Below are 17,437 nucleotides of genomic sequence, written 5' to 3'. Positions count from 1 at the left end.
CTAAAATATCTTTTCATCCTTGTTCCAACGGTACACAATGGAGGTGTTCCCAGCAATAACCAGGTCTAGCAGACAAGATGTGCACATTATTGAGGACACCATACAGTCACTAAAATGCTTCTAAACTAAAAGTATCAAAACATGTGCTTATCAGTCAATATAGAACCTGAAAGAGAGGTCAGCAGCAACAATAAACTTTGGAGAAATGTTAGTGTTATTTATAAACCTTGAGTAAAGTACATATTACGTTACGGTAATTCCATCCAAAATTATGTGCGGGTATGTTGTATCCTCCATGCCTCCTTGCCTAGGATTCCAAACATAATATAGTATTATATGATGAAACAACTCGATCTCACAGTTGGCAGAAATATATAAATCTACATAAAATGGTATATAACAATACATAAATATACATGATAATGTTTCGTAAAACCACAAGAATAGAGATACAGCGAAAAATAAAAAATAAAAAATAAAAAAAAATAAAAAAAACTCTGGTTTATCATTCAAACAAATATTGATGAAGATTCAGCATTCTCGGGATACTGGCTACTCTTCAAAATGAAATCTTGATGAAGACCAATATGTGCAAAGCAAAAATGTAGAGCACGAAAGCCGACCTGATTAGCATAAGTTTCTGCTGATTTTCAGATCGGCCACCAGGGTAATAAGGAGGTTTGAGATGCGCATCAACAATATAATCTGAAGACCCATATCCTTTCCCGGATGTGCTTCTTCCAAACCGATTCCGGGCATTATTGGCTTCTATGTTGCTCCTTTCAACCCTCAATCCATTCAATTTTTCTAACTCCATTTCTTTTAGATGAATTTCACTAACCAGGCTTTCTGCTTGTACCTATAAGCAAAAGAAAACATTGAATAATCTCTCCTTAAATGACATTTAAAAGGAACAATAGTAGATACAACTTTGAAGAAGTAAGAAAATGTAAAATATAAAAGAAGCAGCATAAAACTAACCTGTTTTGCCTCCAGTTGCTCAATTAGGCTGTGAAGCTGTTTGTCCAATATCTTCTCTCTTTGAGCTGCACAATAGATGTTGCTTGAAGTCAATATAGCTTCTATAAGCAACTACTGCATAAGTAAAATATATTCTTGATAGTGATTAGACATGAATTTTCCAGCTATTACAGTTCTTGAAATCTAAGCAGAAGGCCTTGTCAGTTTACTGCATATCCAAAATTCATACCAAGCCAATCAATTATTAATCTGCTTCCATTTCTTTTATATAAAATTTACAACCATACAGCATCATACATTCCTTTATGGAATTTAGTCTCCTCAGCTGCACATATTTCGTAATTTACATGAAGATTTCCTAAATGTGCCTAATCATAGTATCATACTAAGCAAATGTACCTGGGGAAGGCAGCTTCAACGCCTTATCTTGAACTTGCGTCCATTTTTTCTCCAAATCTTGAACTATTTCTTCCATTGAACTCTGAAAGGATTATACAAAATATAAGCAAAAAATTAACAATTCAATTTTTTGTAAAGAAAAACTCAAAAGGAAATTATGGTCAATATAAAGGACGTATTTTTTCAGACCAATTCTTTCTTCTTGTTCTCTAACTTCTCCAGTATTGCAGACTTCATTACTTCTGTATCTGGTTCAGCATTGACTGACACCTTGGATTCAACAGCTGAATCACTGGATCTGCCAGATTGGTTGGCAACAAAAGCAGCTTCTGTACTTTCCTGCTCAGCTCTCAGATTTTTCTCAGTCTCATCCATTTCCTAATCATCAATCAATATAGAGAAACTTTCAATGGTCACTTCTGAATTATCATCAGGAACAATTGTCTGGATTCTAGATAACCTAAAATATCGGCTCGTAAAAAAATTCAAATAAGGTATTATGGATGATAAAATTCACCCCAACAGATTTCAATTGAAGAAAAAATAGTTATATATAATCACATGCACAGAAAATAACAAGAAGTTAGACAATTATACCCACAATCAGATGTGCACGTAAAAGATCATACAATATGAACTAGAGTAACATCAAGAAATGAGTGAACAATATTACAACCTCACCTCCAACTTCTTATGCAGGAGGTCTGCCTCCTGCATTTTCTCCTGTATTTTATTCTCACAATTTGATATAGCCTTTTCATACGCAGCATTTTCTTCCTGTAGTTTCACCTCTCTCAATTGGACCTGCATACCATAATTGATACCAACTATTAGTGTGGAAAAGGGAATTGGCATCAAATTTGATCAGCCCCTGGATAAAAACTCATCCAACACTGTTAAGTGTTAACTACACCTAATATCCCTTTTTTTTTTTTCATTTTGATTGATAACTTTGCACACCCACCCAATAGATTTTGAACCCACAACCCTACCATCCACCATTTCTTATGGGGGGAAGGAGGTTCTGTTTTAGCTAGACCTCCTTGGCACGTAAGAAGAACACATAAGACTTACCTTGTCCAGATCAAATCACAATAAGAGAAAAGAAAAATGAAGAAAGCAGAAAAATTCTTAGTGGTAACAAGATCTTTTGATTTCTCATGCTTCATACATCGCATATTAAACTACCATCTCCTTCTGCCATCAGGAAACAACAGAATTTTTTATTTCAAGTGCATAGAGATCAAGAACTTTATGCTTAAACTAAAGATAAATTTATATTTGCAAATTTAGTAGGGCAGTATCCACAAAGAAAAAAATAGTAACATAATGTTTATTATTTTTCTTAAAATATTTTCATATCCGAATTATTTCTTATGTAGTCATGCTGATTCCTTCAAGCCTTAAGTTAAACTAAATAATCAAATACAACTGCATCTCCTGTCATTTAATTTCCCTCAAGACCATCTAATGCCGGCAACCGATAAAATCTACACATACTAAAAAAATTTCAAACCATACTCATACTAGCATAAATAATAATTTGAATCAAAGAGAATAATAATTTGAATCAAAGAGTTAACTAGCATAATAAAATCATAACAAACTCATGAACTTAAATTATACGAGGTAGATCAAAATGAAACTTCAAATTTGTACCAAGAAACAAAAGAAATTTTCACATCCATCTACAAAGTGAATTAGAATCAAAGTTCAATAGCGCCACAAGATAAGATATTGAACAATAGAAAAAGAGTACCCGAGTTTGCATATCCACAGGAATTACAATCAAAATTCAAACACCCACATTAGAAAATCACTGAAATACAACAAAATCAAAAGACCCAGATGATAAAATCCCAGAATTCGACTAAAACAAGCACCAAATCAGAGCTATACACAAAACAAAAACAAAAACAAAAACAAAAACAAAAACAAAAAAACCAGATACGAAAAAGCGAAGAAATTAGTGAAGCAAACCTGTTCACGTGTGGCAGAGTGGGAATTGAGTTGGAGGGCAAGAGCGGCATTGGAAGCGAGGGAGTGAGCGTGGAGATGAGGGAGGCGCTGAGAGATGTCAGGGGGAGGCAATCTGAGCCGTAGATCCTGAATCGAACGGCTCAGAGAGGCTGCTTTTCGGTCGAGTTCTTGAGCGTAGTTTTGCTGCTCTGTGGTGAATACTATTGGGACCGAATTGGGATCGTCTTCTTCGTTGTTTTGGGGTCCACTCGCTCCCACTACGTCCGCTGCCCATGCTAGCAAACCAGCCATTTCTCTCTCTCTCTCTCTCTCTCTCTCTCTCTCTGTCTGTGAAACTGAGAATGGCGGTGATGTGGTTTGGAGGTGAACCGGAATGAGTCCAGTTTGGACGAGTTTTAAGCCTTTTAGAATCAAAGCCCAGTGGGCTTCTTTTTAGTTTTGATTTTTAAGAGTACTTACTAAAACCCAAGTCCAGGGTTAGATTTTGGGTTTCATTATGAGAGTGAGACCAATAGTTTAACAAGCCTATGAGAAATGATAATAAAACCTTTTTTTTTAAGCAAAACATAGGTAGTACCTTAACCTCTTCAATTAAATTTAATTGGCTATGTGACTAAATTAACTAATGCACTATGAAATGTGTTATCTTTTCTCAAGGACGATTAAATTCGACTATGCAGTTCATTGACCATTACAATCACGTCATTATATTTAATTGAGGAACTTAAAGTACAATATGATGATGCACATAAAATCAGTAGGTTGAATGCTTCGAACTTCAATAGGCTAGAAGTTGCTTGGAAGGCTTAAAAAGAAAGAAACACAAGATCAAAGGTAACCGGGGGTGAACCGGCTAAGAACCCTCTGATGTTTAAGTTAGTTTTTCTTTCTAGAACTTAAGAATTCCAACTTCAGGAGTGGTGGAAACTTACCTTCATTTGATGTGGATGAGTCCTTATATAATGAGCTTTGGAGTGGTTACTTATTTAGTAACTTCCTCAATGTGGATGGAAGTTAGAAGGTTTAGACTTAATTTTCATAATTGCTATGGAAGTTAGAAGAGTTAGACTTATCTTCCACAACTGTTATAGAAGTTAAGAACTTAATGGGAAGTTATAGCAATAAACAAGGATTTTACTTATACTTCGGAATATTAGAATGTGGTCTGAATTATAAGTTCTTGAACATAAATTTATTCTGGAAATTTCTAAGTGTTGGGAGGTCATCCAGGGGCTTCCATGCTGGACGACCTTATATTAGGACAACCTTCCTGGATTTGGGCGACACTATGGATGAACTAGAGATGGTTCAACTTTTGGTTCACCATCACAATACATAAGGAATTACTTTTAGAGTACCTTATTAATTTAATCTCTTGGGTGTGTCTACCCCCCCATTCCGTACATTAAAAAAAAAAAAAAAAAAAATCTTAGGGATAGCCCCAAAGATGTTGTCTAGAAGACTTGTACACTATCCACATTCACATACCCAATAATGATTCTAAGTAATTACCAAACAAAATATTTAAGAATAGTCCCAAAGTATTAACCAGGATACTTGAACCTAGAATTTCATTAATCACGTAATCGAAGATTTGGCTAAGTAATTATTCAAGTATCACTCTCTTACAGTATTGAACAACTATTCAAGTTAAGCCTTTTTCATTGAAGTTGTAGTAAATTCTGTCATGAGTATTAGCAATTTTAGATTTTATTTAAAAGAAATAATGCAGATAGAGAATTGCTTTTTTTTTACAAATAAGGTTAGATTTTTTTTTTAAAAGAATAAAATAAGGTAAGATTTGAACCTATAATGTTCCCTCCATAATAATTGCTCCTTATCACATAATAAACATTTCAATAGAGGCTTAGTGCTATATCCTTCTATGGTTGCCCATGCATATGATTTGTTAGTCCTCAAATCAAAAATAAAACAAAAGATATGTTAGTCCTTTTATACATATATAGTCACGGAAAGAGAATTTACTTAACCTAAATCTCAACAAACACTACTCTTATGAACACTCACAACACCCCCCCCCCCCCCCCCCTTTCTCCCCAAATGAAGCTTCAATAATTAAATTCTTTTGATATGAATGTTACTTCTCACGAGGAAACCACTACGTATACATTTTGCTCCCTTTTTTGATTCTTGAGAGACCCATGAGTTTCAAAGAATTAATGATGGTTTTTTTTATCTTTTTTTTTTTTTTGTTAGTAGACAAGTTTTATTTGTAAAACTTCACAAATCATAAAAAGTTAATGTTGAGTATAATGTAGTTGACTTCAACATTTGAACTTCAAAAGATTGTTAAATTATTTTTAATCATTCAAATTGCTGATAAGAACTAGAACGTCTATAGCCTGCTAACTTATTTATAAAGTGGTTATACTTCTTAATTTGTATTACTATTCCAGTTTATACGACAATTATGGAATGAGCATGTTAAACATTGAATATTATCCAAATTAGATTTGTAACAAAATTAAAGATGATTTTCTAATTGAATCTTTGATTTCGCATGTTAAAAAAGAAATTATTGTGAAAATTTAGTACCAAAAAATTCATAAATGATTTTAAGAATTTAAGGAACATTGAGTTTCATTTTAATAGATTATAGATGATTAATTGCAACCTATTAAGATACATTTATTTTGGGTCTTTTCTATGGTATATATTTTGATAATACTAAATATATACTTATTTTATTTTATTTTTATTTATTTAATTGGTTTAAAAATTTAGTAATTTTTGTGTTTTTGAATGATCAATATTTTTCATTCATGTTTTGGGGAAAAAAAATCTGATTTCATTCATAATTAGACTAAATAATTTATCAATCTCGTAAAAGGCAGTGAAAGTAACAAAGATCAATATTAACAATTGCAACTCAAAAAGATTGTCTTTTGCAGTCCAGTAATTGCAAATACTTGGACTCCACTCATTTAAATGTTTAAGATGCCTTGTGCATAAGATGTAAGGAGAATTGCAGGTCTTGGATAGCAGTAATTCAGAACACTTCAAACAATTGACTATTCCCTCAAGTGTGTACAATCCCCTTATCTCGCACATAATGCTATTATAGAGAGAAATTTCTTGAGAGTTGAGAGTCACCCTAAGATGCTTTCATGCCTCACATGGACAAATAGAAATGTTATGAGAATGAATGAAACTGTCTTAGGTGTCGTTATTATGATCATACAGAGAGGACTAAAGCTGAAAAATCAGTTTATCGCATCAATGTCATTGTGGGAATGAGACTTTTTTGTTTGCTGATACGGAGTTGGGAAGGAGGAACACAAGGGCAAAGATGGACCAAATGAAAGCATATCATATATGCAAAAGAACATATATGCATATGTTTTGACACAGATTTGGCTTGGGTCCCATATTCCTATGCATTGGATCCATCAGAATTATGAAACGTGTTTACTTTTGGTCACATATCATAATCTTAATGAATTTAGTGTACAAAACCAATAGACCCAATCTCTACCCTCATTTAATCCGTTTGGGTCCAATGTTCTTGTGCACTGGAGATGTCAAAATTATGACAAGTGTTCACTTTTGGTCACATATTATAATCTTGATGAATTTAATATATAAAACTAATGGGCCCAATCTTTACCCTTGCTTAAGAAAGAACTTCTACATGATACTCAAAAAATAAATCACGAAATGTGGAAAAAAATGAATGACAAATGACAACCAAAGAGAAACGGACAACTCTAACCATGGAACCAATAGCCTCAAAGCAAATCAAATTTGGAGATTTTTTCTTTTTTGAGGATCAAAATTAGAGTTGAAACCATATTATATTTGTCTTATTTTAACAAATTGTATGAATTAATCCACACCAACAAAGCAAGAATAGGAATGTGCATTCTCTTGCCCCTCAAGCACCCCACTTAAGATACCTTCCTTCACACATTCAGATTCAAAAAAATAAACCTTTACATACCTTACAATTCTCACATACCTCCATAAAAATTTCAGATTTCTCTCAACTTCACTTCCAATCCAACCTTCACCCTCTCATTACCACCATTCCCCACTTCCTTCCACAAAAACATCAAGCAAGTCAAGCCCCCACCTTAACAGTCTCAACACCCTCCTGCTCCTGCTCCTGAATTTGTGTAAAAGCCTAAAAAACTCCTTCACAAAATATGGTCAAACATTAACTCCATTTCCTCCTAGTTTCCACCCACCTAATCAGAACCATCCAACTAATCCACATCTAATTATTTTCTATTTTTCCAACTCTATCCGATAATTATTCAATTCATATACATACCGACAATGTTGAAAAAACTGAGGAGAAGAGTAAAAACCTTAGTCACTAAGAGTTTTAAGAAACCAAACAAACCCTATAAACCCCCAACAGCAACACCTCCAAGATCCCCATCTCCTTCACAACCTGAACCAAGCACCTTTACCATGGCACCACCACCTCAACCAGAATCTCTCAAGCCATTAACCAAACCATTCCTCTTCCCCAAAACCCAATCCACAGTCCTCCCTGACCCTTCTCTCTTCTTCTCCCCAACTCTCCTCTCCACTCCTCTCCCCACAAATTCTTTCTTCCAAAACTTCACTCTCAAAAATGGTGATCAACCTGAGTACATCCATCCCTACCTTATCAAATCCTCACTCTCCTCTCTTTCCCTCTCCTACCCATCTCGTGTCTTCAACTCAGCTTTCATCTACCAAGTTTTCAACGCTGACCTCACCATCTCTGCCTCAGAAAACACCAACCCAGGTTCTCAAAACACCCACTTTATCTCTTCCTTCAGTGATCTCAGTGTCACTTTGGACTTTCCTTCTTCCAATTTAAGGTTTTTCCTTGTCAGGGGAAGCCCATTTCTGACATGTTCTGTCTCTGGTGGCACTGCTATTTCCATATCAACCATCCATGCTATTCTCTCTTTTTCTTCAAACAATGCTAAAACCAAGTATACCATCAAGCTCAACAACAACCAGACATGGCTTATATACACCTCCTCCCCCATCAGTTTCACACACAGCCTCTCTGTGATGACATCTACTGGGTTTTCGGGCATAATTCGGATTGCGGTATTGCCAGATTCGGAGCCGAAATACGAGGCGATCCTTGATCAGTTCAGTCCTTGTTACCCGGTTTCCGGTGATGCAGTATTCACCAAGCCATTTTTCTTGGAATACAAATGGGAGAAGAAAGGTTGGGGGGATTTGCTCATGTTAGCTCACCCCCTTCATCTTCAGATACTATCTGGTGATGATTCTAATGTTACTGTTTTGGAGGAATTTAAGTATAAGAGTGTTGATGGTGATCTTGTTGGTGTTGTTGGAGATTCTTGGGCATTGAAACCTGCCCCCGTGTCTGTGAATTGGCATTCAATAAGAGGTGTCAAAGAAGAATCATATGCTGAGATTATTTCTGCGCTTGTTGGGGATGTTGAGGCTTTGAATCCTGCATCGATGACGAACAATTCGTCTTATTTTTATGGGAAGTTGATTGCTAGAGCAGCAAGGTTGGCATTGATTGCTGAGGAGGTGGGTTTTGTTGACGTGATTCCGAAGATAAGGAAGTTCCTGAAGGATACACTTGAGCCTTGGTTGGATGGGACTTTTAGTGGGAATGGTTTTCTGTATGATGCTAAATGGGGTGGCATTGTGACTAAGCAAGGTGCTTTGGATTCTGGGGCTGATTTTGGGTTTGGTGTTTATAATGATCACCATTATCATTTGGGGTACTTTCTTTATGCAATTGCAGTGCTTGCAAAGATTGACCCAGTGTGGGGGAGGAAGTATAAGCCTCAAGCATATACGCTTATGGCTGATTTTATGAACTTGGGCAGGCGGTCAAATTCTAGTTACACGCGTTTGAGGTGCTTTGACCTTTACAAATTGCACTCTTGGGCTGGAGGGCTAACTGAGTTTGCTGATGGGCGGAATCAAGAGAGCACTAGTGAGGCGGTGAATGCTTATTACTCAGCAGCTTTGATGGGGTTGGCCTATGGAGACACACATCTTGTTGCCACTGGATCAATGCTTACAGCATTGGAAATTCACTCTGCTCAAACATGGTGGCATGTGAGAGAGGGGGACAATATGTATGGGGAGGATTTCACTAGAGAGAACAGGGTGGTGGGTGTATTGTGGGCTGACAAGAGGGACAGTGGACTATGGTTTGCACCACCTGAGTGGAGAGAATGTAGGCTTGGAATTCAGGTGCTACCCATATTGCCAATCACTGAGATCTTGTTCTCTGATGTTGGATTTGTGAGGGAGCTTGTGAAGTGGACCTTACCTGCTTTAGGGAGAGAGGGAGTTGGAGAAGGGTGGAAGGGATTTGTATATACTTTGGAAGGGATTTATGACAAAGAAGGGGCTTTGGGGAAGATCAAGAACTTGAATGGTTTTGATGATGGGAACTCACTTTCTAATCTCTTATGGTGGATTCACAGCAGAGCTGATGTGCAGGAAGAGGGGTGTGGGGAAGGAGGAAAATACTGCTGGTTTGGACACTATTGTCACTGACTTAGTTTGCCTTACAACTCTGGTTGAGTTTAATAAGATATGATATGATTGAACTTTTTTATACAAATATCAAACTGAAATGAATTATAAGCATATTCTTATTAGCATTTGCCTCCCTTTTGTATTTCAACTGATGTTACCATTGAGCTTCATAACAATAGATCATTAAGTGTTAACAAATGGAATACCAAATCAACAATATCTTACTGAGTGATTTTTGTAGGGTATATTTTTGTATTTTCATGATGTAGAAATTTGCATATGAGTTGAATTCCCGATAAACTTTAGGTTTAATATTAAAGTCATTTCACTGCCTTAAATGATCTTAGAAGGGCTCTGCATAGTGTCAATGGCCATACACTCTTTAGCATAGGACAGCACTAACTTTTCAAGTCAATGATGCCAAAATGCAACACTACTTTTCTTTCCTTTTATTGCCTCGTTGGAATCATGCTGAAAGGTGCAAAACCCATGCATTATTGACAAAGTTTGGCAATTTCTGTTTGCTAGAACTTAATCACGGATTTGACTGTTTACAAAGCTGATTTTGTTTTAGAAGTTCCTGTCCATCGCATTGATCTACCAAGTGATAGGAATCTGGAGCTTGTCTGGTATATGCCACAAATACTACAAAACATTGGTTACCTAGAAAGTAGTCATGTACCTTAACAACTCCTCTGTCAGATTTTTTTTATGCCTACTTTCAATGTGTCTTTGTATACGATTGTGTTAATTAAAAAAAAAAAAAAAACATGTCCGACTCTTCTAGATGAAAGAACTATTGAAAACAAAATTCTGGATAGACGTCAACAATTTTGTATTGGAATATGAAGAGATGAAATGTAATGTAAGGAAGTGTGAAATGAAATTTACAGCTAGTTTTACCTGAGAAAGATCAATAATTACATGATACATGATAGACGTCTTCATGATAAAAGCTCTACCGGTTTGTTTGTGTATAGATATACACATGTATTCAGATGAATACTGGAATTAAAACATGGTGGTTCATGTGTGTCTTTAACAACTAGCACACATGCGTGTTTAGTTCCAGTGACTGAATTTGAGGCACAACATTGTTAGTAATGGTTAGTATTAGGAGCATCCTTCTTTCTTAAGAATGGTTGAGAGAGGAGAAAGGGACTTGACAAGCAGCTCTAGCGTTAAAGAGGACTGTTGATGAAGGCTAAATACCTTTCTCTTTGATTGCATGCATGTTTACTTCAAGGAAAGTGAATTGTAAATTCGGCACTTGTTGGAGCGAAAGATAATTGTAACACAGAAAAAGCTTAGATACAGAGCCAAATTTTGTGAAATATATTGAAGACTTGAACAATTCTGCATTATTTACAAATTCTTATGCTTTTAAGTATAAATTGTTTTTGGTTTTTGGTTTGCTATTAGTTTAAGACATCATCTTTTAGTTGTTAAAATATTATCAAACATTTTGAATTAATGATTATATAATTCATATCTACTCAAAAAATAAAGTAAAAAGGTGAAACAAAGATCAATCTATAAATAATTTCACACTATGTTGCATCTCTTTTGATACAAAAGGTAAGATTCTCAGCTTTCCGTGTTCAAAATGGTCATGAGCTGTTGTCAGGTGGTACATTTATAGGTCGTGGAACAGTCTTTGGCATTTCTAATCCTGCTTGACTGACTCATCTAATTTTTAGGGGCTTTGATAATCTATTAAGAAAAATTATAGAATTACAACTAATTCCGAACTCATTTTCACAACTAACTGATGTGACTGATTATGAGAGATGGAAAAAAAAAGGGGGGGGGGGGGGGGGGGGGGTCTGAAAGAGACAATGGCACGTTCTCATGGCCCATGGATTGGGCACCTTTGATAAATTAAGTGAAGCGTGAGAATTGTTTGGCGCGTTTACAAGCCCCACAATACAAAGGGTGGTACCTCATGTAACAGAATTCTATCATGGGGTCCATGGTAGACACCCCTTGCATGCAATGGGTACACAGTGCACTACATAATTTCTGTAACAAAGGTTACTTTTTATTGCACTTGAAATGAAGAAGTTTTATTCGGCAATTAAGATTTTATTTTCTAAATCTAATAATTGAATGAGATTTCTCATAGACTTATCTCATTTTTTTCGAGTTAACCAAAAGAGGCTAAGTAGATGAGTTTCAAACTTTAATTTTGATCCTTATAATAGAAGTTATATACTCTATAACATTGGCTTTTATCCATACAAGGAACAGAGAACATAGGAAAGCTTTGGAATATTAATTTAGAGCGCTAGAACGAAACCCGTTCTTACCACAAGCATCTGTGTCACCTCGTTTTATACAATTTCAAATTGAAATAATCTTAATACATAATTTCCACAAGGTATACAAGGCCCTGTCAAGCGACTACCTATTTTGCACTGTCATGCACCATTGAAAATGAAATTATTTTCATTTGGAAGGGAACTTGTTGAGAAACATATTGTATTGACAATTGACAAACAAATCAAATTGTTAAATGATGGCAATTCATTTTTATGGCAACGGTCCAGCTCCAATGGACACAGTAATGATGATCAAAATAAAAATTCAATAAAACGTGATATCCACGTTTTCTGGAACCCAAACCCGGACCTACATAGAATCAGAGAGAGAATCCTGCAATGAAAGAATTGCATGTGAGTGGTGACATGAACCTCTCTTATGACTCTCACGCGCAAACAAAAAGCACTATTTGAGGACACAAATTAGGAGTGAATAATGAGGTTTCCTCATTTGTTTTGTTTGGTTGGTTGCAGCAGCAGCCAAACTTGTCTTTGGGAGGACCGATTAAAAATACAATGAATATATATATATATATATATATATACACACACTATGTTCTTATATAAATTATATTTTTGGTAATAGTTAAAGTATAAATTAAGTACTTTATAACCTTACTATGTGTATTACAAAAAAAAATATTTATTAAAATTGATAACTTGTGTATTGACAAAAGTTAGATATTTTTAATATATCATTTTGTTATATATAATTATTTTTAATATATCTTTGATCAATAATATTTAGTCACTATATATATATAGCCAACGCTAAAAGAAAATTTAATTAGATTCCAAATTGAATATCAATTGTAGGCTAACTTTGTGTCATGTGTTCATTTAATCTTTTAAATTTTTGTGTCAAGTGAGTTAATGAGTGCAAAATACTAAGAGTTCAATATTAATTAATAATTAAAAAAAAAAATCATATATATACTCAACAAAAATCATCATAGTTCTATCTTATTAAAAATTGGAATAAAAATGATCATAAGTAGTAGAATTAAACTTAGGCATGAATTTTAACATGCATCTAATTACATTTATTTTTTCAATATTATGTTTATTTTTTCTAATAAATCAATTAATTGTGTATGTGGGGCCAAAGAACTTATGATCCGGCCCACGCTCTACTAGGGCCCTGGGCCCGTGTCGAGGAAGGTATTTGCCGAGGACGAATAGGGAAAGGCCTAAATGCCTTGGGGCACAGCCGAGGATGACCCTGTCCTCGGCATTCCAAGACTTCAAAGGGAAGAGTAACATCTCGTTGAAGGCTGCCCCCAAAGAGCCTCCTGAAGAAGAGGCAAGTAGAATGGGACCCACGTGGGGGTACGGTGTGGAACTGGTTCAAGGTAAATACGTCCCCTCTGCATTAAATGCGCCCACAAACGACCTAACCATATTAATGAGAAAAGACGCTTGAACAGGGTGACTTCGGTCATTGCAACTAACAAAAAGTAAGGGGAGGCAGCTGATGGGACGGGTACTTAAGTAGGCACTTGCCTGATCAACAAGTGGATGGCTAGGATCAACCAAGAAGGGCTATATAATGTAAAGGTTGAGGCGCCAAGAAGGAGGCTGGGAAAAAAGGCCAAGAACCAGAGCCTCCCAGACCGTTTCGAGGAGAAAGACTCCACGAAGCGAACATGGCCTACTATTGTATGAACACCATGGTTATCCATCGACCAGTGACCAAGACCTAGCCCTTCAAACCCACACTCTACAAATGATATTGTTTGGGCTCTTTTTACGTACGAGTCCAGTATCATCTTGGGGTCGTCACGAATTGAGTCCTTATAGTGTATATTTTTATGATAAAAAAATGTGTTTATTTTTAAATACATCTATGTGTATGCATGGGTTATAAGATAGTTATAACTTATAAGTTATAGCTAAGAGTCTTGTAACTCAATTAGTTGATACTTTCTGGTATTTTTAAAAGAGACATAAAAAATTATTATAAGTCATAAAGTGTACATAATAAAACCTTTCTTTGTTTTTCTATTATTATTTGAGATAATAATTGTTTGTGTTGATTATAATTATATATATATATATATATATACACACACACACTAGTATTATTCCCGTGCCTTGCACAGTTTGCTATAAACTTTTGTGGGAAGTGGAACAGTCACCTCTCGGGCCTAAAGCCCAAGAAGTAATTGGGCCACAAGAAAGAATTAGGCCTAGCCTGTATTTTGAAAGGAAGGCTTAATGGGTAATAAACCTTGAAAGGAGGAAAGCTAGGTCATCCTAAGTATTACGGAAAAAATGAGTGACACAAGAGATTAGTTTCTGTGAAAAAGGTAAGGTGCCACCTTACCCGAGGTATAGTGTGCGGGTGATCCACGTGTGATTTCCAGGAGATTCCTGGAACTACGGGAAAGTTCTGGAACATGCAAGAAAGTTGAAGATCTTTACCTCCACATCAGTGATGGGATTCTTACCTCATCTCTGCCGCATTAAATACAAGTGAGACAGCTTAAACAGTACAAACAACCCCCAAAAGTCAGAGTTCCAGGATAAGGGAGGGGAGGAATTCGATAAAGTTGAGAAAAATATTCCTGAGGCTCTGGTAGGCAACAGGACAGCTATAGTGATAAGAGAAAGGATTAAAGCTATAAAATAGAGAGGAAAGGTAAAAGAAGGGGGATCTGAAAAATGAGAGGAAAAAAGGAGAATAAAGAAGAAAAATCAGCAAGAGAGTGAGAGAGAAAAAGATAACATCGCAGGAATGTGAGAGTTATCTATTGTAATATTCGAGTTGAGAGAAATCAATTACTTGAGTTTCCCGTTGTGGAGTGTTTTTCCCTTGTTATTTACTTATATGTATGTTGTTTGAATAGTTTGTGTGAGAATTCGTGAAGAACTCCACGAGGACTAGTTTTTACGTCCCCACAACTTTTATATATAATATTTTTATTGTGAAATAATAAATTAATAATCACTTGAGTCTAGATCATATAAATTGTATATAAAGTATTGTTATTAAAGGTCTCAAGCAATCACACAACATATTTATATAAGAAAAAATATATATATTCTCTTCTAATTTATTGATTGTCTTATATGACATTTGTGGTTACATCTAAATTGTGTGCATAACCTACATGGTATTTTTTTCAAACATTTATTTAACTTACGTTTTGATACACTAATGGCCTCTTTTATCTAATGAGGATCTCCTTAAAGTTGAGTGGAGAGTTGTGAAAATTTAATATTAAAAGAGTCCCATGGAAGAAAATGGATATAGACAATTGTTAAAAAAAAATTATTAGTTCAAGGAAAAATACAAGATCATATTGAGGTGTGGATTCTTTTCTTGATTTAGATTTAATATTACTTGGTTTTAGCAATCTTGTGAAGGAATGTGTTGTTGATATTCATAACATGCTATGTATTAGTTTTTTTTTTTTTTTTTCAAATGTCTTGTGGGTGCGAAATATAGGTATGAATATTGACATATGTAAAAACCAAATAATAACAATAATAATAATTACAGTGAAATTTCACATGCTCATAATGTTAGACAATCACTTCTACACACATAATATTACTAATAACAAAAATAAAAATGGGAAATAGTAACATAAAAATTTTAATATTCAAGAAAATTAATTTAATCTAATAATGCACATATAAACATAACACAAATATAATCCATAAATAAATATGAAACCCTATATAATGGATTTAAAATTGCCTTTATAGAGTAATACCTACTTGTAATAGTGTGGCCATATATTTGATAGAGCATTCTATTATGGATTTCACAAATGTTGAATTGCATAAGTATAAGAAAAAAAAAATGAAAAGAGAGTTAGATTTCTAATCAACATATAGAAATTATAAAAGAAGGAGAATTATTGATAATGGAGGGGAGAAAAAAAAATTGGTTAGACCAATAAGTAGTGTTTCTATAAATAAAAAAAATTAAAAAAAGAAAAAGAAAAAGAAGCACACACACACTCACACAAGAAGCCATAAAAAGAAGAAGAAATTGTGCACTGGAATATATAATGTAAGGACACGATTCGTGGCGGACCGTAACAGTGTTGGGTTCGCACGTAAAAAGGCCCAAACAACATCATTTGTAGAGCGTGGGTTTGAAAGGCTAGGCCTTGGTCACCAGGTGGTGGATTTTTCGTGATATGCATATATGGTTAGGTCGTCTTCGCCTTAGGAGTCTTTCTCCTGGAGGCGGGCTGGGAGGCTCTGATTTTTGGCCATTTTTTCCAGCCCCCCCTTTGTACACTCACTTTTACATTATATAGTCCTTCTTGGTTGATCCTAACCATTCACTTGTAGGTCAGGCAGGTACTTAGTCCTGTACCTGTCCCATCAACTGTCCCCTCTTAGTTTTCTGTTTAGTCGTGAGGATCAAGGTTACACCGTCCAAGCGTCTTCTCTCATTAATATGATCAGAACATTGGCCAGTGCATTTAATGTGCATTTAGTGCATTTAATGCCCCCCCCATGTGGGCCCTATTCCACTCACATCCCCTTCAGGGGATTATTGGGGGGCGGCCTTCACTAATATGTTGTTCTTCTCATCAGAGCCCTGGAGTGTTGAGGACAGGGTCGTCCTCAGCTGTTCCCCTTAACCCCTCGGCCTTTAATCACTCGTCATCGGCACACTACCTCCTCGGCACGGGCCCTGAGCCCGGATAGTGCGTGGGCCGGATCATAAGTTTCCCGGCCCTACATATAAAAAATGGTATATATAGAGAATTTTCAATTGTAAGGAAGTTAAGCATATTTTGCTATTATATCCAAATAAACAAAAGGTTAATAGTTTGATACGCAATAGACTAATTCTATCTTATTTACTTCTTTTTTGTTATTTTAATTAATATTTTTAAATAAAGGATTAGATGAAGAATTTGGATTGTAATAAAATTAAGATTTTTATCAACTTAGAAATTATAGGGGAGAAAAAATTATATCTATTTTTTCTTAAAATCTTTTTTTTTTTTTTTTTTTTTTTTTTGCAATTTGGTAAAGCCACTTGGCACAACTACGGTTTCTAAGTCCAACTTTTATTATATAGTACTAGTATTATGCCTGTGCGGTGCACGGTTTAATAAAAAATATTTTGATAATATAATTAAATTTAATAACAAATAAAATGAAAAAAGAATTAATTCAAAATTTAAGATTAAAAAATAAATTGTACTTGTACACTTAAAAGAAATTTAATTTTTATTTCTTATTTTGATATTTAAATCATTTGTTTTAGTGTTGATTTCATT

The 17,437-nt window shown here is 35.0% G+C and overlaps 2 protein-coding genes across 3 annotated transcripts; one reads left to right on the top strand and one right to left on the bottom strand.

Moving 5' to 3' along the window:
* LOC115975847 lies at positions 1-3,723 on the bottom strand. 2 transcript variants are annotated; one of them, XM_031096872.1, is made up of 7 exons: positions 3,361-3,723; positions 2,062-2,184; positions 1,570-1,758; positions 1,381-1,462; positions 982-1,046; positions 624-859; positions 1-307 (listed from the first exon to the last, which is right to left on the bottom strand). In XM_031096872.1, exons 1-7 carry the CDS (start codon positions 3,649-3,651, stop codon positions 244-246), a joined length of 1,050 nt encoding a protein of 349 aa, XP_030952732.1. In that variant the 5' UTR covers positions 3,652-3,723; the 3' UTR covers positions 1-243. The 2 variants fall into 2 exon arrangements, with proteins under 2 accessions (XP_030952732.1, XP_030952731.1); XM_031096871.1 differs by lacking the exon at positions 1-307 and having other exon boundaries at positions 342-859; positions 3,361-3,721.
* Positions 3,724-7,286: 3,563 nt separating this feature from the next.
* On the top strand, positions 7,287-10,093 carry LOC115975846 (probable endo-1,3(4)-beta-glucanase ARB_01444). The gene has a single exon (XM_031096870.1). It carries the CDS (start codon positions 7,660-7,662, stop codon positions 9,877-9,879), a length of 2,220 nt encoding a protein of 739 aa, XP_030952730.1. The 5' UTR covers positions 7,287-7,659; the 3' UTR covers positions 9,880-10,093.
* Positions 10,094-17,437: the final 7,344 nt, after the last annotated feature.

This window comes from Quercus lobata, chromosome 2, assembly GCF_001633185.2.
Source record: "Quercus lobata isolate SW786 chromosome 2, ValleyOak3.0 Primary Assembly, whole genome shotgun sequence".
NCBI classification, from domain to species: Eukaryota; Viridiplantae; Streptophyta; class Magnoliopsida; order Fagales; family Fagaceae; genus Quercus; species Quercus lobata.
The sequence above is the reverse complement of the archived record's forward strand: the minus strand, read 5'-3'. Positions and strand labels throughout refer to the sequence as shown.

Excerpts from the sequence above, each read along its gene's own strand:
- LOC115975847 (XM_031096872.1), bottom strand. The coding sequence starts at position 3,651 with ATGGCTGGTTTGCTAGCATGGGCAGCGGACGTAGTGGGAGCGAGTGGA. Across the intron at positions 1,759-2,061 it reads TCCTGCATAAGAAGTTGGAG|GAAATGGATGAGACTGAGAA; the intron begins GTGAGGTTGTAA and ends ATTGATGATTAG. Across the intron at positions 1,463-1,569 it reads AGAACAAGAAGAAAGAATTG|AGTTCAATGGAAGAAATAGT; the intron begins GTCTGAAAAAAT and ends TAATCCTTTCAG.
- LOC115975846 (XM_031096870.1), top strand. The coding sequence starts at position 7,660 with ATGTTGAAAAAACTGAGGAGAAGAGTAAAAACCTTAGTCACTAAGAGT.